Genomic DNA, 22,752 nt, shown 5'->3' with positions numbered 1-22,752 from the left:
CTTCTACTATATCTCACCTCCCCAGGTTCTTCTTATAGCCCAATCCCCTCCCCCCCCCAAAAAAAATCATGTCTATACCATGATTTTAAAACCCGTTAGTGGCTCTCCATCATCTACAACATGAAGTTAAGACCTTGCATGGCACTCAAGACTCTTGGGTATCCAGTCCCCACAATGAGTTTCTTACCACCATAACCACCTTTACATGTTACGCTCCATCAGGACCAAACCACCCTCAAAGTGGAAAGGTGTCTTGTTCTGTCTCTGTTTTTCTCTTGAGCCATTCTTGAATCTCATGTGTCTCTTGTGGTTTAAACAGCTTACTGCACCCAGTGTGATTTAAGAGTCCAAGAACCTGTAGTTGGAGAGAACGTGGCTGGTGACTCTAAGCCCAGGACTTCTTACAGCGTTCCACTGAAGCTCAGTGAAAACTGGCTTATCAGAACTCTGAGGGCGGGTGTGGGATCTCCAAGGTGGTATCTTCCAAAAGGACTTTTAAAAGTAATTTTGAACATATATGGATTTCATCTTAAGAGGTGGTTTAGGCCCGAGCCTGTTTGAAAACTCTGGCTCTAATTTTGAGGACAAAGCTGGATTGTATTTTAAAGGCATACAAATTCATTAGACCGGTGAATCGGTATTTTGCAGGTAATATGTGTCTTTTTGGAATAAGCCTAAGTGGACTGAGTTTGGGCCCATCCTAATGAACCTGTTCCTATAGAGCAATGATTCTCAGCCAGGAGTGGGTTTTGCTCTCAGGGGACATGTGGTAGTATCTGGAGGTATTTTTGGTTGTCAGAACTGGGAAGGAGCCAGGAATGCTGCTGAATATCCGACAATGCATAGGACAATAGGCTGCAGCTCCCCACCCCCCCACCCCACCGCAACAACAAAGACATATCTGACCCCAGATATCCAGAGTCCTGAGTCTGAGAAATCCAGCTCCAGAGTGAATCTGAGTGAACAGCTTAGAAAGAATTGGCCCGACACCGACGGCAAAATCTAAAGAATTTTCAAAGCTGTGAGCATTTTCTCTTGGGACCTTTTTCACATTTATATGATTAAACCACAAGTTTAAAGTCCATGGTGTTAGTTATTAGCTCTGAACTGAGGAGGTCCCTGGAATCCACACCATTTGGAGCAGCTATCATAGAACTGGCTGGCCCAGCCCTCAGTTTCATAAGACCTGCCAGAAAGCCAAGTCCTGGCAAAGTCATCGAGACACCATCACAGACTGAAATCAATTGAAGCCACCCAAAGACTTATTAAATTCAGATCTTTCTACCAGCCGTTTATCTCTTCAAAGAGAAATTGCATGACAGGGGATTCCAGTTGGACACTCTGGACTCAGCTGTCAGGGACATTGATGAAAGCAGAGCCGGAACGCTCGTGCCCACTTTTTGTTTTGTTTTTTTTTCAGGAATGGTTATATACTTGTCTTTGTGGCTTAAGTCACCCACCACACAGTGTAACATCACGATTAACAGCCCAGGCTTTTCAATCAGGCCGATCCAAGTCAAACCCCAGCTCCGCTCGTCAGTAAGGTTCTGTTGGAAGTAGGTGACGCGTGCTCAAAGGGCCCACGGGCAGGCCGTGAAGGGACCACATGCAGAGGTGCAGAGTGGGACCTTCAGAGTACACGGAAGTGCCCGGAGACGAGCAGCAGCGGGGAACTGCCAACACCATTTCTGCCTCCAGGCCTGGAAAAACTTAAGGGAACAGCTTGGGCTGGGTAAGAGCTGTAGCCTTGGGAAGGGAGCCCTGAGGACAGGAATGCTGGCCTGACATCTTCTGCCCAGCTGGCCCCTCATAAAGAGCGGGAACATAAACATGCCAGCCTCGCTTTCCTCCTGCCTTTGCAGGTGCCTCCCAGGGCTGACCCACCTGGAAGTGAGGGAAAGCAAACGCATGAGCTCCTCCCTACAGAGGCTGGCCTCCAGGGCACAAAGCAGGACAGAGAATGGGTCTCGGAGCAGGCCAAGAGTATCCAGCATGCTGTGTGGCCCTGGATGAGTTACTTAACCTCTCTGAACACCATTCCTCGTTTCTCACATGGGGACATTAATCTTCACATCGTTGGTAAGAGAAGTAAATAGGGTGACGTGCCCCTGTTTCCTGGGACAGCACCCATGTGTCAGAGGCACTCTGTAGATGGTAGCTTTTGTTTTTAATTCACTTAAGGCCAAGCAGAGCCTGAGGTCAGGTAAGATCAGATGTAAAGTTAGTGCGGACAAAGAACTAGCTAGTCTGAGTTGATGTCTGCCTTAGCTGACTTGAAACAGGGACGAGCTGCCTGAAATCCTCAAGACCTGCTCGCTCCTCTTCTCTTGCCCAGTTTTGTGATCTGTATCAAGGACATCTCGGTCATTAGATAGGGCACCCTTTTCTCTTCTTTCAACAAACGCAGTTACGTTTTTCCTCTTCCCCCGTGGTTCTCAGGTTGATGGTTCTCATCCTGGCTCCCAACCTCTCTGCTATAACATCTGTTTCCTTTGGATAAAGACTCCCTTTTAGTGGTCGTGCTCAGTTTATGAGTCCCTCCCCACAGGCTGGCAGCAACCCAGTTCCTTGTTACTTCTTTTGAATATACTGTAGATCTCTTCCACATTCTGTAAATTATCCCGTGTGTGTATGTGTGTGTGTGTGACTCACTCGTGTCCGATTTTCCAGGCAAGAATACTGGAGTGGGTTCCCATTCCCTCCTCCAGGGGATCTTCCCCACCCAGGGATCGAACCCAGGTCTCCCACATTGCAGGTGAATTCTTTACTGCCTGAGCCAGCAGGGAAGCCCATGTTATCCCCTACCATATCTCTTTTTAATGTTTAACTATTTGGCTGGATCGGGTCTTTGTTGCAGCACACAGGATCTTTGCTGTGGTGTGTGGGCTTAGGTGCTCTGCAGCATGTGGGGTCTTAGTTCCCTAACCAGGGATCGAACATGCATTGGAAGGTGGATTCTTAACCACTAGACTGCCAGGGAAATCCCCCATATCTCTTTAGACAGTTTAATTTTTTTTTCTTTCCCCTCCCTTCTACTCCCCCACCTCCAACCTTAAAATTTAAAGTTCTCTGAATCAGGTCAGTGCAGGTTCCGGCCAAATGCATTTTTCTGGCCTTTGCTAAGCGTGTCCTTGCAATGCCAAGATCCCATCAGTCTGCTGTCTCAGGATGTGGTCCAGGAAGACAGATCCCAGCTCTGGACGCCTTCTGTGTTGCCAGGCATTTCTTGCCATGTCCTCATTTCATTTCCAAGCTTGCACCCACCGCGGGGAGAAGGGTTGTCTGGCACCTGGACCTAAGCCTTCTCAGTTTCATCCCACCCTCGCTTTCTAAGAGCAGTGAGAGACCCCTCCCCACAGAGAGGTTGGGATTTAGTAGACCGTTTGTGCTCTGGCCCCTGGCCTGCAACACTCCCGTGCCCCTTGGATATGAACACACCGCCCGCCCCCACCCAGGGGATCCCTTGCCCGTGTGTTCTTCCAATGATGCCCTTTATGCGTTTTCTTCTCCTCTTGAGCCCCATCAGCTGGCATTTACCTTTCTTCTCAGCCTCTTTGTCTGCAGGGTTCTTGTCTGCTTCCTGAATGTTCACCCCATACTGACTAGGAGTCTCCCCATGAAGCTACCAGCCCATCTCAGCTGTCCCCGTGGGAACTGCGGTTTGTCTGTGACGTGGGTATACTCAGGAGTTCTCTTGGGTCAAGTGGAACATGGCCCGTCTCTTCCTAAGCACCCATCACCCCCCGCAGTGTGAAGTCCCAGGTCCCTAACTCACCCTCGAGGCTTGCTGCCCCAGCCCCCGACCCCAGACGTCTTTCATTCCTCCTGCTTGCCCCATGCCCCTGGTCTCTGCGCATGCTTCTCCCTCTGCCCAGAACTCTGCCCAGTTTTCCCTCTTTAATTCCTTTTCCCCCTTGAAGACTGTGCTTAGTACCGTTTAAGCACAGGGTCTTAGGACCCTTCCCAGGCTTTGCCAGAAACCCTTGCCAGACCCTCCCAGGGCACCATGCCTTTGCTCTTAGAACATCCATCACATTTATAAATACTTGTCTATTGTGGCTGGTGGGAACTGAGGGGCTGGGGTTTTCCCTGTGTCCTCTGACGGTGGGGTTTGCCCACCTTTGCTCTACAGAAGTCACGGGTGTTGTGTGGGATCTCTTAGCAGCTCTGTAACTTCCGTGACAATAAGCACGAGGTCTGTAGTGCTGAATCTGGGTTGTGTGTCCTTGTGCTTCTCACCGCTGACACCATTGCTGGGTGTCCATGAAATGTTGTGAGCAATTTTCATCCCTCGGTATTGGCAAATGCCTTAGCTCCCTGAGGACTTCCACTGCAGGCCTGCGTGGTTCCTCCTGTTTTCCCAGGGACTCAGCCAGTGTGGATGGTACTTTCCCCCAGGGTGCTGGGAGAGCAGCGGGCGTGACTTGGGGCGGTGACTCCAAAGGAACAGCTGTGTGTTTGTGGAGGGGACTGTTGGTGATAGCTGCTGCTGCTAAGTCACTTCAGTCGTGTCCGACTCTGTGCAGTCCCATAGACGGCAGCCCACCAGGCTCTCCCATCCCTGGGATTCTCCAGGCAAGAACACTGGAGTGGGTTGCCATTCTCTTCTCCAGGGGATCTTCCCGACCTAGGGATTGAACCCAGGTCTCCTGCACTGCAGGCAGATGAGCCACCAGGGAAGCCCTATCAAGGATCTGCTGCTGCTGCTGCTAAGTCACTTCAGTGGTGTCCGACTCTGTGCTACCCCATAGACGGCAGCCCACCAGGCTCCCCCATCCCTGGGATTCTCCAGGCAAGAACACTGGAGTGGGTTGCCATTTCCTTCTCCAGTGCATGAAAGTGAAAAGTGAAAGTGAAGTCGATCAGTCGTGTCCGACTCCTAGTGACCCCATGGACTGCAGCCTACCAGGCTCCTCCGTCCATGGGATTTGCCAGGCAAGAGTACTGGAGCGGGGTGCCATTGCCTTCTCCGTTGGTGATAAAGGTGCGGACAAAGAGAAAGCGAAGGGGAGCAGAAATGTTCTGGAGTTCAGTGTCTAGCTTTGGGGTGTTTCCTAAGTGTCAATGGGAACTTTCTGAGCAGATACTGGTCCAAAGACCACACTGGGGGCCCTTGGACGTGAAAGGAAGGCAGAGTCTTGGCCCCCAGGTTACTCGTGCCTTGATTAATGCAGCTTGAGGAGGGCTCAGCTGTGCCTCTTGTCCAGGGACTTCTTACTCATTTCTCAGGTCCCTCACTTGGCTGCCTGGCCCCATGCCACCGTGACCCCACTGATGTGATTTTATGGCCTGTTGCCAGCCCGGTGGTGAGCCCCCTGAAAGCAGGAGTGTGTGTTGTGTCCTGGACACACCTGTCACCTGGTGTATTCTGTGCAGAAGGTGTCAGGAGTGAGCAGCCCAGGTGTATGCCCCCTGTCCCCTCCCTTCTCTGTCTTTGGTGGTTTGGCTTGATGGACTGTGTGTGAATGTTTTTTAATTGGTTCGTCAATAGAATAGCATCACACACTGCAAATCTGCAGTGAGGCCCGCGTTCTGGTCAGGACGTAGTTTTGGAGACGACAGTCTCCCCAGCAGTGATGAAAGAGAGACAGCACCCCAGGAGTCAGATCACACATTTAAATGTCTGCTCCAGGAAGTAAGGCCTGAACAGAGCGGGATGAAATTACACTGTTTATTCCGCAGAGTGTGTGGCTTTCTAGAGCTTGCATGTCCCTTGCCTCACTTGTCCCTAAAGTCCCTGGCTGATCAGGAGCCAGAGTCCCTGCTTAAAATGGAAGGACACGTGAGAGTGGAGTGTGTGTAGGCTGGAGCCAGACAGCCGTCGAATGATGGATCCTTCCTGCTTTGTCTGCCAGTTTGCTGGGGATGGGGAGTAGACCCAGGCTGATGGCAACCAACTGCAGCCGTCTCCCCGTCAGCGATAAAGCCCTGCAGAGGCACCCTCGCCAATTTTCGCCATATGCTCACCAATTAAAACTTAAATGCATGCCACATGCTAGGCTGTTGGAAACACATTTTCATTTTGATGTGGCTATTCTGAAGTAAATGTGTGTAAGAACATATGCTCTCTGTCAACCCAACGATGACACTGCTGTTGCTAAAACTGTGCTTTTGCTGTGCTGGTAAAATGAGGGGAGTTGTGTATCTCTTTGCTAAATACTCTATTATCAGATGAAAAGGCAGTTACCTTACAGAGTCCTTCAACACCGAAGGGAATTTTTCTCCAAGGTCTGTTCACTCTCTCCCTGTACCCAGCTCAGTTTTTGCTTTTAAGGAAAAACACTTGATATACCCCTTCTTGGGCACACGGACCCACAGTCGTGTGCCCTTCAGCTTCTTCCTGCTGCTGCTAGCCCGTGCGTCTCAGTCTGGAAACTGATCTCACATGATCAGACGGGGCTTCCAAAACCAGCCCTCTTGGGGATACCCCAGAGGGACACCCAACAGACTGCAGAGGGTCTACGCCACCTCACCCTCATCTCCTCCATTCTCCCAGGAAGCCGGTGCCTATGCTAGACTGGAGTTCCCAGCAGAAGTCTTGCCATGTGTCATCAAGCCTGGGGAGGGGGTGGTGGGCAGAAGTCCCTTCATGCTATACATCCAGTTCCCACATAAAAGGCCCTGGGGCAGTTTTGGGAAGAAGATCACTTCCCTGGGGTGGCTGGAAGTTACCCAGCACATAAGGAGAGGCTGGCATCTCATCTCTCTACTGCCTCACTCTCCAGTTCCCAGACTCATTCTCCAGGGAAGACAGCCTGAGAGCAGATGAGGGGTGGGGGTTTTGGACCCAGTGAAGCCTGGCAGAATGGCTTCTTGCTGGGATGCTGAAGGGCACCTGGGCCCCCTGCCCAGTGAGGCCTGAGCTTTTCTCTTGCATAGTAATGCCACTGCCTGGTTTGCTGGGGGAGCTGCGCTGGGTGCCCTGTTCCAGCCATCCCTGCTCACCTGAGCTGGCAGATTGTCCTGACAAAGAGAGAGCCCCCACCCCGTCATCTGCCTGTTCTTAGGTGTCTGGGCAGGCCCCTCACACTTCTCCCATGCACAGACCCTGCCTGAATCTCTGCACTGCTTGGAGCAATATGTGTGTAGACTTAGAACACGTGCTGTTGGTGGTACTGCCAGGATTCCAGCCATGTGGCTCTGCCCAGCCCTCAGGAGTGACTGCTCCTCACCTGGCCTTCATGGAAGGCTATATATATCTATATCTATGTCTATATCTATATATATCCCCAATCATTTTGCCATCCATCCACAGCTCACAGCTGAGAGGGTTACTCAGTAAAAATATGCAAATGGCAGATTGTGTCATTTCCCGGCTTCTAGGGGATGACATCCATAGAACCTGAGCCACACATCTCCAGCCTTGACGGGTTTAGAGTTATTTGCCTGTGGGTGATTCTCATAGATAGCTTCCAAGTGTATGGACTAACGTCACATTGAAAGTGAAAAAGTAAAAGTGGTAGTTGCTCGGTCGTGTCCGACTCTGTGAGCCCATGGACTGTAGCCCACCAGGCTCCTGTGTCCATGGAATTCTCCAGGTGAGAATACTATAGGGGGTAGCCATTCCCTTATCCAGGGGGTCTTCCTGAACCAGGAATCAAACCTGCATTTCCTGCATTGCAATCAGATTCTTTCCTTTTTGAGCCACCAGGGAAGCAAACGTCACATTATGAGCAGACATGATTCAAGCAAAGGGTGACAGACCTCACTGGTTTAGTCACTGATAGAAGCTCTGTCTGGGACTCCCCTGGCGGTCCAGTGGTTAAGATTGGATGCTCCCACTGCACGGGTATGGGTTCTGTCCCTAATCAGGGAACTAAGACATGCCACACAGCTCAGCCAAAGCAAAGTAGAATTACCCAATGAATATTTATTTATGTCAACTGGATATATTTTATATCAACTGATAACTTAAAATCAGACTGCTCTTCGCTAATCAGCTTGATTCACCATGAACTTACTTCCTTTCTCCCTGAAGAAGCAGAAGGACCATGTATCAGTCTGCTGTTGCTGTCTAACAAGTTACCACAAACATAGCTGTTCAACACAGCACCTGGTTATTATCTCATGGTTCCCACGAGTCAGAAACCCAGCCTGGCTAACTGGATTCTTGGCCAGGAGTATCTCAAGGCTATAGTTAAGGCTGTGGCTAGTGGGGCTCTTATTGGGAGGCCCGGGAAGGGTCCACTTCCAGGGTCTTTCAGGTTGTTGGCAGAATTCAGTTCCTCGTGCCTCCAGGACTGAGGTCCCTGTTCCTTGTTGGCTGTTGGCCAGGAATCATTCTCAGCTTCTAGAGGCCAGCACATTCCTTGTCGATGGGCGCTTCCATCTTAAAAGCCAGCATGGGTGGGACAAATACTTCGTGTGCTTCTGATCTCTCTGACATCCTTTTCTGGTGCTAATAAGAAAACACTCTGTTTCTAAAAGGCTCACCAGGTTGGATCAGGCCCACCTGAGAGATCTCTGTATTGTAAGGTTGAGCAACTTAAGACACGAATGCCAGCCGCCATCCCCTTTACTGTAGTGTTTGATTGAATAACCAGGGCTATTTTCAAATGCCAGCCGCCATCCCCTTTCCTGTAGTGTTTGATTGAATAACTCAGGGCCATTTTCAAATTCTGCCTGCCTCACGTCTGTTCTCCCTTTCGCTCCCTTTCGCTTGACATTGCCTCGAAATTCCCGTCCTCACTGTAATCTCCTCTGTTGTCTCCCCCAGCCAGCGCCGGGGAGCCTGGGCCTGAACCGGAGGCAGACGTGGAGGCAGAGGTGGGGCAGGTGGCCGATGAGGCCGGCCAGGAGCTAGCCCCTGCCAGCGCGGGAGCAGAGAGCGAGGTGGAGCGGGCCCTGGAGCCCGAGCACGAGGAGCGAGCCTCCCTGAGCGAGAAGGAGCGGCAGAATGAGGCAGTGAATGAGCGTGACAACTGCTCGGCCTCCAGCGTCTCGTCCTCCAGCAGCACGTTGGAGAGGGAGGACAAGGAGGACAAGCTCTCCCGGGACAAGGGCACGGGTAAGGAAGCCCCCGCCCAGGGCACCTGGCTCACTGGCCTCCGAGTTGACCTGCTGGCCCAGCTCGCTCCCCAGACGGTGCCCTGTGTCTGGAGGAGGGTGCGTGTCCACACTCAGCCAGCCAGCAGCTTCCTGCCCCCAAGATGGGCTCCGTCCCTCTGCCATGCAGCTGCACCATCACTTTACAGCTGGGAAAGGGCCATCAGGGACTTCTGAGGAATGAGCCCCAGCAGAGAAATTCCTCAGCTTCCTTCTAACTGTTAAATTGTGAACAGTAAGTGTGCTTGTTTTCTGGTTTAAATTTAGAGACACATCGTGTTGTTATCTGCTCCCTTGAAAGAGTTAATTTTGCAGTGAAGTATGTTGAGCCATTGTGCCTAAAGATTCCAGACCAGAGCAACTTTGGTAAAATGAATTGTATAAGTACTTTTAAAAAGGGCCAGTTCATAGCGTGCTGAGGTCAGTTTGATGGGTTCTGCTGGAATGTACGTAATTTAGGTAATTTTCTACAATATACTCAGGACCACTGTTTTCTTCCATATTAAGTACGTGCTTTTTCTTATAGAATCATACCTTTTTGGTATTATGCCTGATGGTCATTCAGTTTCACCTGTTTGATGGTGACTTTATGTTTAGGGACCAAATGGAATATTAGTTCTCATTAGGGACTTGGGGAAAGTGACACAGAGGGTTCTAGAAATTGTAAGTGATTCAAATAATCATTTGAATGATTTTTAAAATTTTTAATTGGAGGAGAATTGCTTTACAATGTTGTGATGGTTTCTGCCATACGACAATGTGAATCAGCCATAGGTATACATATGTCCCCTCCCATCCCCATCATTTGAATTATGATTTGTGTGTGATACCATGAAGTTGGTGTTCTGACTCATGACTTGTGTGTGGTGTCGGGAAGCTACCTCTCTTGACAGATACTCCTTACCTGTGGAGACATGTCTTATGGGGCAGCCTTCATTAAGTTACACAGTGACACAGATTCAAGGACCCTACGTCTTAGGCCCAGAAGGCAGCATGAAGGCTCCACAAGGGACTGCCAATCAGTGGCACGACCCATGCATGATGTGTTAGTTCACAGATTAAGAATACAGTCTCCCTGCAGCCTGGACAAGTGAACAAAGATTGAATGAATGAATGAAGCCATAATTCATTCAGGAGACCTGTCAACCAATGGCTTAGTCTAATATTTCAGTTTTCACAATTATATAATTATATTTAATTTAATATATATAGTCTCAATGAAAAGGAAAAGGCTTTGAAGACTTTGTTTATGTCTTAGGAATCATTGCATTGAAAATCTTGTGTCTGGTTGAATATGTGGGTACTAAAAGGATTACATATATTGATACTAAATTTCTTTCAAAGTCAGATTATAGTTATACTCTCAGATTTTACTTGCTGTTATTCATATATAACGTAATTTTGGTCACAGTACAGAGTGTCGGGTAAGTCGTGTTGATCAGTTTGACCTTAAATCATGTTTTATTGCATTATGAGTAGCTTTAAGGATTATTCATCTTAACTAGGTTTAGCAAGCCTAAAACATATCAACAAGTTGGATTAGTAAAAATAAGCCAGGGCAAAGAACTTTCTTGGATCAGATTGCCCAATATCCTTCCAAATAAGGACAACTTTCCAAAAATGGAGACGCTACTCCCAGTGTAGAACCATTGACTTCCTACCGAAAGCTGGTAGTGTCCAGGAATTGGAGCTTTGCAGTGGCTTTTCTCCTTCAGTCTGGTGTTGTTAAGGGATGTGGCCATGTTTATTTGTTGTAGCTTATTGGTTCCTAAAATATCCCACTGCTCACAGCCACCATCAGCAACGAGGAATCAGGGAAGCTCTGTCCTCATAGTTCTTGCTTTTCAGAATCTTCTCAACCAAATCACAAAGGCAATCAAAGTGATTCCCCATGTTTTTGCTAATGGTTGTAGCTATTATTTGAGAATGAATTTGTAGAGCTTGAAAGAGATTCAACTTACTGCAAGTGTGTGGTTTTATTTTTCTTTGTTTTTGGTGTTGTACTGCCTGGCATTAGAATGAGAGGCTTTATCGTAGCATAGATTACACTTTGTTGTAGTTACTTCCAAAATTGTGTTTTGTCTCTACTTGAATGCAGTGAGGGTGGGGTTGTCTGTCTTTTTCATTGTGAGTCCTTCCTAGCTAGGGACCCAGAACATAATAGGGGCTCATAAAACCACCGATGAATGAAGAAGTATCAGGCTAAGATGGAGAAGCCCCATTACTCCCAGTTCCTCCCTCTTACAACTAAAACATCAACACCCTGGATATAATAGAACAGCCAATCATAGAAGGACGCTGATAGGTAAAAAGAAGGAGGCAGACTGCCTCAGAATCTTTTGACTTGAACAGCACAGCAGTGAAGCTTCAAGGAAAGCTGATTCCCTTAACCAAAGGGTTGGGAAAGGTGATGCCTAACAGAACAGAAAATCTGTGCTGCTCTTAATAAGCGCTCTATCCTCAACAAGGTCTAATGGAAACTATGCCACTGTCACACCTCTCTTCCAATCCAGTGGTTTCAGTAAGATGGAAGAGGAGGTAGTCTTCTGTACAGACCCATATGGAAACAGGGATGATGGCTCTCCAGTTCCCTCCCCTCCCTCAACCCTGTAGTGTCAACGGGACTCAGAAGGGAACCCGTCTTCTGTCGCCTGCCCAGTAGAAGCAGATTGCACTCCCTTCCCCTGCTGGGATACTGTTGGCCTGATGAGGAGTTCATAGTCATTCCCTACAGGGAGAAGCAAGTGAATCTCAATTCTCCCAGCAGGGTCGAGTCAGTGGGGTCCTGTGGGGATCGGAGCCTTCACCTGAACCGCAATAGGACCACGCTTAATGAGGACCTGGCAGAAAGACTAATGGCCTTCTCTCTCTTCCCACCGGTACTCTCCTTGTCCTCAGTGCCAGTGAGGGCCCAGAGGGAGCCAAGCCTCCGTCCCCACCCAGCATAAAAAAGGTAGAATGATGTGGTTGGAGGTGGGACTAGCCATTGGTGGGGACTGGTGGAAAACTGAGCCTTCACTTCACTTGGAGACAGTGAGCCAATGGGAGTCAATGCTTCACGTCCACTGGGAAGATGCTGCTGGGGTCAAGGGGCTTCAGCCCATCTACATTGAGGGAGTGAGTCAGCCTTCTTCCTGATGACAGTGGGACCCAGCGGGGAGCTGAACACATACCTGCACCAAGACCTACAAGCTATGCCCTGAAAGGGTGAAAGTGAAAGTGAAGTCGTTCAGTCGTGTCCAACTCTTTGTGACCCCATGGACTGTTGCCTATCAGGCTCCTCCATCCATGGGATTTTCCAAGCAAGACTGCTGGAGAGGATTGCCATTTCCTTCTCCAGGGGATCTTCCCGACCCAGGAATCGAACCTGGGTCTCCCGCATTGCAGGCAGATGCTTTACCATCTGAGCCACCAGGGAAGCTAAAAGGGTGAGTATCTGCTAAAAGAGAAGGTTAAATATGATCCAAAATCTATCCCATAATACCCAACACATCCAGGATATAATCAAAAATCACTCATCATGTCAAGAAGCAGGGCAATGACATCTTGAATGGAAAAAGACCATCCAGAGATGCCATTATTATGGTGACTGCTTTAAAACCTTTGACAGGTGCTGGGGTGATCTGTCAAAAGTTTTAAAGCAGTCAGCATAATAATGCTTTAGAGAACAGTTACAAACTCTCAGGAAATACATTAAAAAAGTCTTAGCAAAGAAATTTTCAAAAAAAGAACCAAAGGAAAATTATACAACTGGAAAATGCAAGCTGAAATAAAGTATTTGACATACTTTGTATTTGATTATAGACAATAAATGAAATAATCAGTGTATTTGAAACCAGATCAGTGGAAATTACCAAATCTGAATAGTAGAGAAAAAATAGACTAAAAATGAAAGGAGCCTCAGGGACCTATGGGACTATGTCAGTAAAACTGACATTCATTTCATCTAAGTCTAAGAAGAGGAGAGAGAATGCAGTGTGGAAAAATGTTTGAGGAAATAATGGCTTAGATTTTCCCAAGTTTGGAAGAGGCATAAGCCTACAAATTTAAGCTGAGCAAATCCTAACAAGGATAAATCCAAAGAAATCGACAACAAGACAAAAGATAATCAAATTTATGATAACTAAAAGCCAAATAATACTTTTTTAAGACAAAAAAAAATGATGTTATACCTATAGAAGAGCAGCAGTTCAGAGGATAGCGGATTTCTTGTCTGGATCATGGAGGCCTACAGAAAGCGGGACAGCATCTGTCAAGTGCTGAAAGACCATAACTGTCAGCGATGAATTACATGTACAGTAAAAGTGGCCTTTAACAGTGCAGGGGAAATAAAAGCATTCTCAGTAAAGAACAACCAAGAGCATTTGTCACGAGTGACCTCCCCTTGAAGACTGGCTGAAGTAAGTTCTCTGAACAGAAAGGAAATGATAGAAGATGACTTGGGACTCCAGAAAGAAAAGAAAAACAGAATGGGTAAAAATAGGAGTAGATAAACATGCTATGTTTTTACCCATGTGCTTCTTAAATCATATTCGATGGTTGAAACAAACATTAGATTTGCTTTATGGTGTTCAGCATATGTAGAGGAAATACTTAAGACAGCTGTATTTTTAAAAGTGGGAGAGTAAACGGATCTAAATGGAAGTAAGGTTTCTGCACTTCAAAGCAGTAAAACATCAATTTGTTTTTGTTTAGTCACTGAGTTGTGTCCGACTCTTTGTCACTCAGTGGACTGTAGCCCGCCAGGCTCCTTTGTCCATGGGACTTGCCAGGCAAGAATATTGGAGTGGGTTGCCGTTTCCTTCTCCAGGGGATCTCCAGGGCTCAAAACTGCATCTCCTGCATTAACGGGTAAATTCTTTACCACTGAGACACCAAGGAAGCCCAATACCAATAGACTAAATAAGGGAGTGTGTATACTGTAATACCTAGAGCAACTACTAAGAAAATTACATGAAGCAATGTACTCAAAAACACTATAAAAAAGTCACATTGAAATTCTAAAAAATGTTCAAGCAATCCACCCAAGACCAAGAAAGGAGGAACAGACACTGAAACAAGGATCAAACAAAACAAATAAAATGGCACACTCGAGTCCTAACACAGCAAGTGAAAGACATAGATTTGAAGAGTGTATAAAAACACCAGTCAACCACGTGCTCTTATATACAACACTCATATCAAATGTAATGACATGGGCAGATGGAAAGTTAAAGGCTGGGAAAAGATGTCATGCCAACATTAATCAGAGAAAAGCCATATTAGGGCTATATTAATATCAGATGAAGTACACTTCAGAGCAAAGGAAATTGCTAGGGACAAAGAAGCACCCTACGTAATGATTTAATAAAAGACATACATGAATGAAGAAAGTAAACTTAAAAGCCAACATTTAAAATGTTACCTGATTATGCTCTTTGCCTAGTTGCCAAAATAAGAAATTGCCAACATTTCCCAATAAATGGAGAGAGTGAGGCGGTCTGTTGAGAGAGACTCAGTCACTTTATCTGCCACAACTTCCTGGCATCAAAGCAGTCTCCCTATTTACGGGACTGTTTGAGCAGCTGTAGTGATTTTTCTATCATGTCCTCAAATGCCACCTCCTGTCTCTTTGATGGTGGTTATCATCAAAATGTATTTTGTTTGTGAAGGCAATCTCCAAGAGGACTCAAAACCTCCTTGTTCTGGTGTTGGGCGCTTGGTGAGCTTAGGCCACTGTTGAGCAGAGCACAGAGGACAAAACCACAGTGGAAAAATCAGAGCACTTGAGGGCCTTGGGCTTCCCCAGTAAGTGCTTCCTCACAGATGAAGGCACAGCCACAGGGGAGAGACCAGTGTCCTCCCCCAGCCTGTCTGATCCAGCTCTTTGGTAGAGAAAAAGCTCATGCTGCTCACGTCCTCGGCCTAGGTCTCCTGCCCCCTCCCCAAATGAGCAGCCACAGAGGCCCTTGGATGTCTGATGGAACGCACAGCCTGAAATGCCCACCGCACAGCCCTGCTGGACTTCAGGAAGCAAGCTCAGAGGAATGACGTCCCTGACCATTTATCTGTTCATCCACTCGTCCTAGATGCTGGGGATACAACGAGGAACAAAGCAGACCCAAATCCCTGCTCTTATAGAGTTTACATTCCGAGGAAGAACACAATTTAACAAATAATTATAATCATTCCAATAATGGGACAAAGGCAGCAATAAACTCAAAGAGGAAAATGTGTGGAAGATCAGACAGTAAGACATGCTCGGGTAGAAAATAAAGCAGAAAAAGATGATCAGCTGTGGGCGAGAGGGAGGTGTGCACAATTTTAAATAAGGTGGTTGGGGAAGATTTCACTGGGAAGACACTATTTGAGCTAAAACCGAAAGGAAGTTGAGAAGCAAATTGTGTGATTAACTGGGATTGCCCCAGGAGAGGCAAAGGTCCTGAGGCTGGATCACATAACGCCTGGTGAGTTCTAGGAATGTCAGGTCAGTGCTGTTGCTGAAGAGGTTCGTGTGTGTATATCTGGGGTGGCGGCAGTGGCTGAGGTGGTGGTAGGAGAGGGGGAGAAAAAAAATTAAGGTGGGATCACGCATGGCTTGTGAACACTGACGGGTCACTGGCTTTTTGTCTCGGTGAAATGTGGCACCTTTTGCAGACTTAGAGCAGAAAGATAAGTTGGACATTGCAAAATGTCACGTGGCTCTGGGGTTGAGAACTCACTGTAGAGGGGCGAGCGTGGAAGCTGAGATCAGCTGGATGCTCCCTTGTTGGCAAGCAACCTCGCTAGTTCAGACTGGGGTTGTGGCAGGAGTAGTGATGAGAAAAGTGATGGGATTCTGGATGCAACGTGAAGATTAAACTAACAGGACTCTGCTGTGTGGGATGAAAAAACAGGATAAAAAGTCAAGGATGACTCTGAGGCTTTTGGAATTGGCAGCAATTACATTGGATGGATGAAGGATGGATGAAGTGGCTGCAACTGAGGCCAGAAATGACTGCAGGAGAAGCAGGTTGGATGAGTGGATGGGACTGAGGGCAGAAGATGGCATTTAAAGGCCTAAGACTGGATGAGATGAAGGCTAGGAAAGGGAGTGTAGATGGAGAGAAGAGGTCCACAGACACTTAAAGGTTAAAGATAAGGAGGAACCAACACAGGAGACTGAGAAGGAGCAGCCAAAGAGAAGGCAGCAAACCAGGTGAGAACAGTGTCCAGGAGGCCGAGAGAAGGATGTGAGTCAAAGATGAGAGGGTAACAGCTGCGTCTAGTGCGACAGGAAGGTCATAGGTCACCCAGAAAGGAGCATCTTTGAAACAGAGCACAAACTTCATTAGACTGGGTTCAAGAGAGAATAAAGAGAGAAATTGGAAACAGCAAAACAACTCTTATATGCAGCTTTATTGTTTGTTTGTTTTTTTAACCTTTTTGTTTTGTATTGGGGTAAATCCCATGGACGGAGGAGCCTGGTAAGCTACAGTCCATAGGGTCGCCAAGAGTTGGACACAACTGAGCGACTTCACTTATTTTTTCACTTTTTAGCCGGTGAACAACATTGTGGTAGTTTCAGGTGAACCTTGAAGGGACTCAGCCATACATACACATGTATCCATTCTCCCCCCAACTCCCCTCCCATCCAGGCTGGCAGTAAGTTTGAGTAGAGTTCCATGTGCTCTACAATAGGTCCTTGTTGGTTATCCATTTTGAATATAGCAGTGTGTGTATGACCTTCCCAAACTCCCTAACTCTCCCTTCGCCCCGCAGCTTTACTTTAAAAGACTCTGTGGGAGAGGGAGAGGGTGGGATGATTTGGGAGAATGGTATTGAAATACGTATAATATCATATATGAAACGAGTTGCCAGTCCAGGTTCGATGCACAATGCTGGATGCTTGGGGCTGGTGCACTGGGACGACCCAGAGGGATGGTATGGGAAGGGAGGAGGGAGGAGGGTTCACGATGGGGAACACACTTATACCTGTGGCAGATTCATTTCGATATTTGGCAAAACCAATACAATATTGTAAACTTTAAAAATAAAATAAAATTTTAAAAAAATAAAGAAAAAAAAGAAAGGAGAAAATTTGGATCATAGCTGGAGAGATAAGTAGAATCAAGTGAGGTTTTTTGTTTTCATTTAATGGGTAAAATTATACTGTGTTTATATCCCAGTGGGAAGACCTAGTGGGAGGAGCATGGGAGACGCAGGATGGAGAATCATGGGAGCGGATGAGTCCCACTAGAGGACAGGGGATCAGTAGTCATAGGACAAACGTCAGTGTTCAGGTGCAGGTGGGTGAGTGGAGGCAGAATGGAGGCCCTGGAAGAGCTCTGACTTTGTCTATTAAGTTTTTGAAACAGAAAGCAAGGTGATGCTTGCAGAGGATGAGTTGAGTAGGGGAGCCTAGAGGAAAGAGGAGGTGTATGGAAAGCCATCTAAGAGAGGTCATGGATGGGGCCGCCAGGCAGCATTAAGGGTCTCCTGAAGACTGGTGGCCGTATGACCAGTGGTACGGTCTGCACGTTTCTCCAGGAGTGTTTGGATTCACTGGTGCAGAGGTGGAGTAGGGAGAAAAAGGAGTAATTCTACAGCCTTTTAAGTACCTGCCATGGGTGAGAGGGCATTTCCTTGCCTCCCTGTGTGTAGTTAGGGCAGTTGCCCTGAGTGGGTCCTGACCAGCTATCATGGGTGGGCAGAAAAGGCGAGGAAATTTTTTCCCATGAGCCTAGGCCAGAGCCACAGCCCTACGAGAGTGTTGGGTCCCTAGAGTGGGCCATCAGCCCTTCAACACAGCATCTCTTTTGATCAAGAGCGTCTTGTCAACCGTGAGCACCTCCCTCTTCCACCGCTTCATTTCTGGGTCTCCCTGATTGCTCCTGTGTGGAATGCCCACGTGTTGTCTGGTTGGCTCTCTCATGGTATTGAGACCGGTGTGATGTTCTCGTTTTTTTCTCCTGTGTACTTTCAGGTTTGTGGTCTGCGGGTGTTCAGGATGCCGGTGTAAATGAGCAGTGTGGCGACATCCTCACCAGCAAACGGTTCATGCTGGACATGCTGTATGCCCATAACAGAAAGCCCACGGATGAGGAGAAGGGGGAGGGTGAGGCTGCAAGGACCACGCAGGGGGCGGAGGCGGTAGCCAGCCTGGCCAGCAGAATATCCACCCTGCAGGCCAGTTCCCTGGCCCAGGATGAGAGCGTCAAGAGGGTGGACGTTGGTTGTCTGGACAACAGGGGCAGTGTGAAAGCCTTTGCAGAGAAATTCAACAGCGGGGACCTAGGGAGGGGGTCCGTCTCCCCTGACGTGGAGCCCAATGACAAGGTCGCAGAGAAGACATCAGCTCAGCCCAAGACGGAATCTGACTACATCTGGGACCAGCTCATGGCCAATCCCAGGGAGCTCAGAATCCAGGACATGGATTTCACTGACCTGGGTGAGGAGGACGACATTGACGTCCTGGACGTGGACCTGGGTCACCCGGAGGCCCCAGGGCCGCCTCCCCCGCCCCCACCCACCTTTCTGGGTCTGCCGCCCCCACCCCCTCCGCCCCTGCTGGACAGCGTGCCTCCCCCCCCAGTCCCCGGTAATTTATTGGCTCCCCCTCCAGTATTCAACGCTCCTCAGGGCTTAGGGTGGCCCCAGATACCCAGGGGTCAACCGGCATTCACCAAGAAAAAGAAGACCATCCGTCTATTCTGGAACGAAGTCCGGCCTTTTGAGTGGCCGTGTAAGAACAATGGCCGCTGCAGAGAATTCCTGTGGTCGAAACTGGAACCCATTAAGGTGGACACCTCCAAGCTGGAGCACCTGTTTGAGTCTAAATCGAAGGAACTGTCCGTCTCCAAGGTATCGCTTGCATCCAGCATGCCTCTTCATTTGCTGAGTTACTTACAGATGTTGGATAGAACGGAGAGTTTTGTTACACATAAAATGCCCTTCGTGTTGCTCTTACTAATTTGCTTAAAAAGGCAGTTGGTATAAAAATTTGACTTTTCATCCAGTACCCTGTGTCACACGTTAGGTGTGAGCTAAATGAGTAAGGGACCTTTTGTTGCTAACAAAGCTAGCAACTTATTAACATCGATAGGCAAGTAGCTTTCCAAGAACCTAATAACCTGGAGGAAAAAAAAAAAACAGTGTTTACCCAGGGATTGTTAGCATAGCCTGACAGCAAATGTTGACATTCACTAGAGGAAAGTAGATGTGCTAATTTATCAAACACAATGACTTCATCCTGCGGATGTGTTTATTCACGCTCACATTTGTTGTTTATGGTTGATAATGGTTTAAACCTCAGCTGTAAGACAGTAGGCTATGGGATATTTCTTCAGCTAATCCCCTGGCTGAGTCAACTTGCTACCACTATCTGGATGCTTCTATACAGCCATATAGTTAGCATCCTGTAAACATTATACGTGTATCTAGATTTCTTATTTCTCATAGATGTTTGAGAACCCTGAGGGCATTGCTGGTGTAGTGTCTTTAACAGAGATGTTCTATCTACTTTTATAAATGAAGAGCTTTGTATATGAAGTTATTGGGTATCAAAGATAAAGTCATGACTAAGGAGCACTGATGAAAAGGCTGTGTGATACTGGATCACAGATTTTATTTCTGATGATTCACTGCATTATTAGGGTCTCCTTTACCTATCTTAAAGAACTGATCTAAAAAAATAACTCTTGTGATCCTGAGTATATTTCAGTTTTAAAACAGGTTTAAGGCTGTCTTCTCAGGGCCCTGAAATAAGAGAAAACACTTTTCAAAGGATAGTTTAGAGTAAACATGCTGGAACTTACTATTGTGAATTAATTTCGGCTCCGTGGGTTGCTCCGTTTAGCATCATTTTGGATGAGTATAAGCTGTCTGAGTTGGGCTCCTTGATCTGCCGGCCAGGCTCTGATTTGGAATCAGTGTGTGCAGGCTTCCTCGGGACAGGAGTATCCTTTCGAGAAGGACCTGAGGATGGAGTTTGTGCCTGTCACCGTGTGTGATGCTGAAAGGCTAGGCCGGGAGCTCTAAAAGGCCGACTTCCTGTTAAAACCTGTAATGGGGTCGGGGGTGGGGTGGGGGAGATGGGTCTGGAACTACTTGCTGCTCTTTCCGAGTTGGCCTTTACCCTTGAGTTAGTGTCTGCTCAGTTCCAACAAGGATGGGAATCTGAACCATTTCCAGCCCCACCCCATCCCCAAGTCAGAATTCCAGCTTTTTCCTGTTTACAAATCCAACTGCCAAGATCCCAAATAGAAAGCCATGCCAGGCAGTCCTTTCCCCCAACTGTAAGTAGAACCCTCTTGTTCTGTCTAGAAAACCATGCCATGGGAAGTGCTATTGCTCTCCATGTCTCTGTGTCCTGACTTCCAGTACTGGTCACATGTGGTGATGAGCCACCCATGTGGCCCCTTCCACTCTTACCATCAGACCTGCCATTTGGGAGAAGGCTGGCCTGGCGCGGTTAAAACAGCTGTTGGAATCACCCAGGACGTGCCCTTGCTCCCGCTGATCTGGTTGGCCCATCTCCTTCATCCCACTCCTTCCCACGTGGGCCCCTCTGGCTGCTGGACCCCCTGGGCTTGTCCTGGTTGCTCCTTAGCCTCAGAGGTTGCCAGCTCTTGACTTGGGGTTGAGGGGGTGAGAAATTAAAGAGTCCCAGTTGGCAATGAAGGCACTTCCAACTTCATTTTTCCAACTTTATTTTTACTAAAGAAATGACAAAGTGAAAAGCTTCCTTGAGAAGACCCCAGATGGGCTCACCTCCCCAACTTCTTCTCTTGGTGCTACTTGTGATCAGTGACGGGAGCCTGGTTGGCACCCTCTCAGTGGCCCAGAGTTCAGTTCTTTCTTGAAGTAGGTGGTGACCTCTTAAAAACCTGTATTGCCCAGCTACAAAGGTTCACCTAGTTTTTATAAAGTGAGAGCATAAGAGGAAAGTAGCATGTTGAAAATTTACCTGGTTCCAGAATGTTCTGCAGTTCCGGGACCCAGGAGCCCATTTTGGGGTGAAGATAGCTAGAAAATGTGAGCAGAGACTATTTACAAATATTACAAATGGTGAGGATGCAAATTGGAGAGTTGAATCTGTTGTATGGACTAGTATAGCTCTAACCAACGTGACGTTTGTTTCTAATTCTTGACTATGATGTTCGTAAAACTCAGCTGTAAATAGCTACTTCCAGATTCTGGCTCATGAGAAGTTTTCCATTAAGAACAATAGAGTGCATCAAAAATAAAATATGCTTCACAGGGCAGCACAGAGCAAAGGGAATCAGTTGTACTTTCCATCAGAAAACTTACACTAGACCAGTGTTGCAGGGCGTGGTGGTGGCCATCTGAGTCATCCCCTAGGGATTCGTGCGCCAGATCCAAGGCTGGGGTGACCACCTCATGGAGATGATAAGAACAGAGAGATGTGCTTTGTGATTTCCTTTCCAAATAGTTTCTAGAACTGGATCTACTTTTCTTTTTCAGCAGGTAATATACATACATACATTTATATGTATATATTTATATATACATATGGGCTTCCCTGGTGGCTTAGACAGTAAAAAATCTGCCTGCAGTGCAGGAGATGTGGGTTCAATCCCTGGGTGGTAAAGATCCCCTGGAGAAGGGAATGGCTACCCACTCCAGTATTCTTGCCTGGAGACTATATGTATAGCTTTTTAATAAGATAGCTTTAATTATGCGTTGTAGAGAAAGACAGAAATTTTGTACTACATTTCATCATATTGTGTTTTTGCTGTTGGTCTAAGATGTGGAGAATGGCATAAGAGATGGTTAAAATGACCCCAGAATTGGATATCAGGGCAGAAAACCCCTGGGGATGGGGAATTACCCTCCATGGACTTGACATCATCCCAAGAAGCCCCAGGAAGTGGGCTTCCAAGCTGTATGCCTCATCTAGGGCAGCCAAGTCCCTCTTCCTTCCAAAGGGCAGCTTTTATATCCCTGGATCCAGACAGACCACGAAAGATGTGGAGCAGACGAGGGGCCCAGAAGGAAGAAGGGACCTGGCTTCACCTTTGGGGACTCATGGCTGTCTTATTCACCTGAGTTCGTTGCTTTACCCTGGGGAGGGGCCTCTGGAATGGATTTGGAGACATTTGTTCGACTTTATTTACCTTGAAGTTTCAAACCATTTCATAAACTACTAGCAGTGACTTTTTAAGAAAATCCAGAGATGATTTATTTTGTCTGGGGTAAGCCCCAGGCCGAGTTATTTTGAAAGGCTCCCCCGGGACTCAACCAAAGCTATGAACCATTGATTTAAAGTGAAAAATAAAGCTCCAGTGAGGGGAGCATTGCTCCCACCATCATTCTCCACGTTGACTTCACCCCTGCCCCACCTCTGTTTTATTCTGCAGAGAAGAGAAGAAAATCTTCCTACTCTTTATGCAAATTCAGGTCATAAGGGAATGTTTTGTTTAACAGCACCCTCAGAAAACCTGAATTCTGCCTGAAAATTCCAAGCCCAACTTTGGGACCATCCTTATCTAAGATGGTCCCCATGTATGCAGGGGTCCCAGTGGAATTATTAAGAGCACTCTCTTCACCTCTCAAAAGTCTCTCAGTTAGGGTACTGGATAAACTACAGTAACATTGGAAATGTAACTGTTTGATGGTTGGCCTTTGCTGTAAAGACTCAAAGAACCAATATGGGAAATTAACTTTTTTTTTTTTCTAAATTTACCAATAAGCAAACCTGTTCTGGCTAGTTCCACAGAAAGGTTT

At 47.3% G+C, this 22,752-nt stretch overlaps 1 protein-coding gene across 18 annotated transcripts in view; it reads left to right on the top strand.

Moving 5' to 3' along the window:
- The window catches only part of FHOD3 (formin homology 2 domain containing 3), a 523,276-nt gene that overhangs the window by 434,317 nt on the left and 66,207 nt on the right, over positions 1-22,752 (top strand). For all 18 annotated transcript variants that reach the window (XM_086372649.1, XM_086372648.1, XM_086372647.1 and 15 more), the window contains 2 exons: positions 8,717-9,007; positions 17,990-18,867. In XM_086372649.1, coding sequence (XP_086228775.1) covers positions 8,717-9,007; positions 17,990-18,867 — 1,169 coding nt within the window. The remainder of the gene's footprint in view (positions 1-8,716; positions 9,008-17,989; positions 18,868-22,752) is intronic.

This window comes from Bos grunniens, chromosome 24 (assembly GCF_055505025.1).
Source record: "Bos grunniens cultivar Pamir isolate PY7600 chromosome 24, Bosgru_T2T1.0, whole genome shotgun sequence".
Taxonomy (NCBI): domain Eukaryota; kingdom Metazoa; phylum Chordata; class Mammalia; order Artiodactyla; family Bovidae; genus Bos; species Bos grunniens.
The sequence above is the reverse complement of the archived record's forward strand: the minus strand, read 5'-3'. Positions and strand labels throughout refer to the sequence as shown.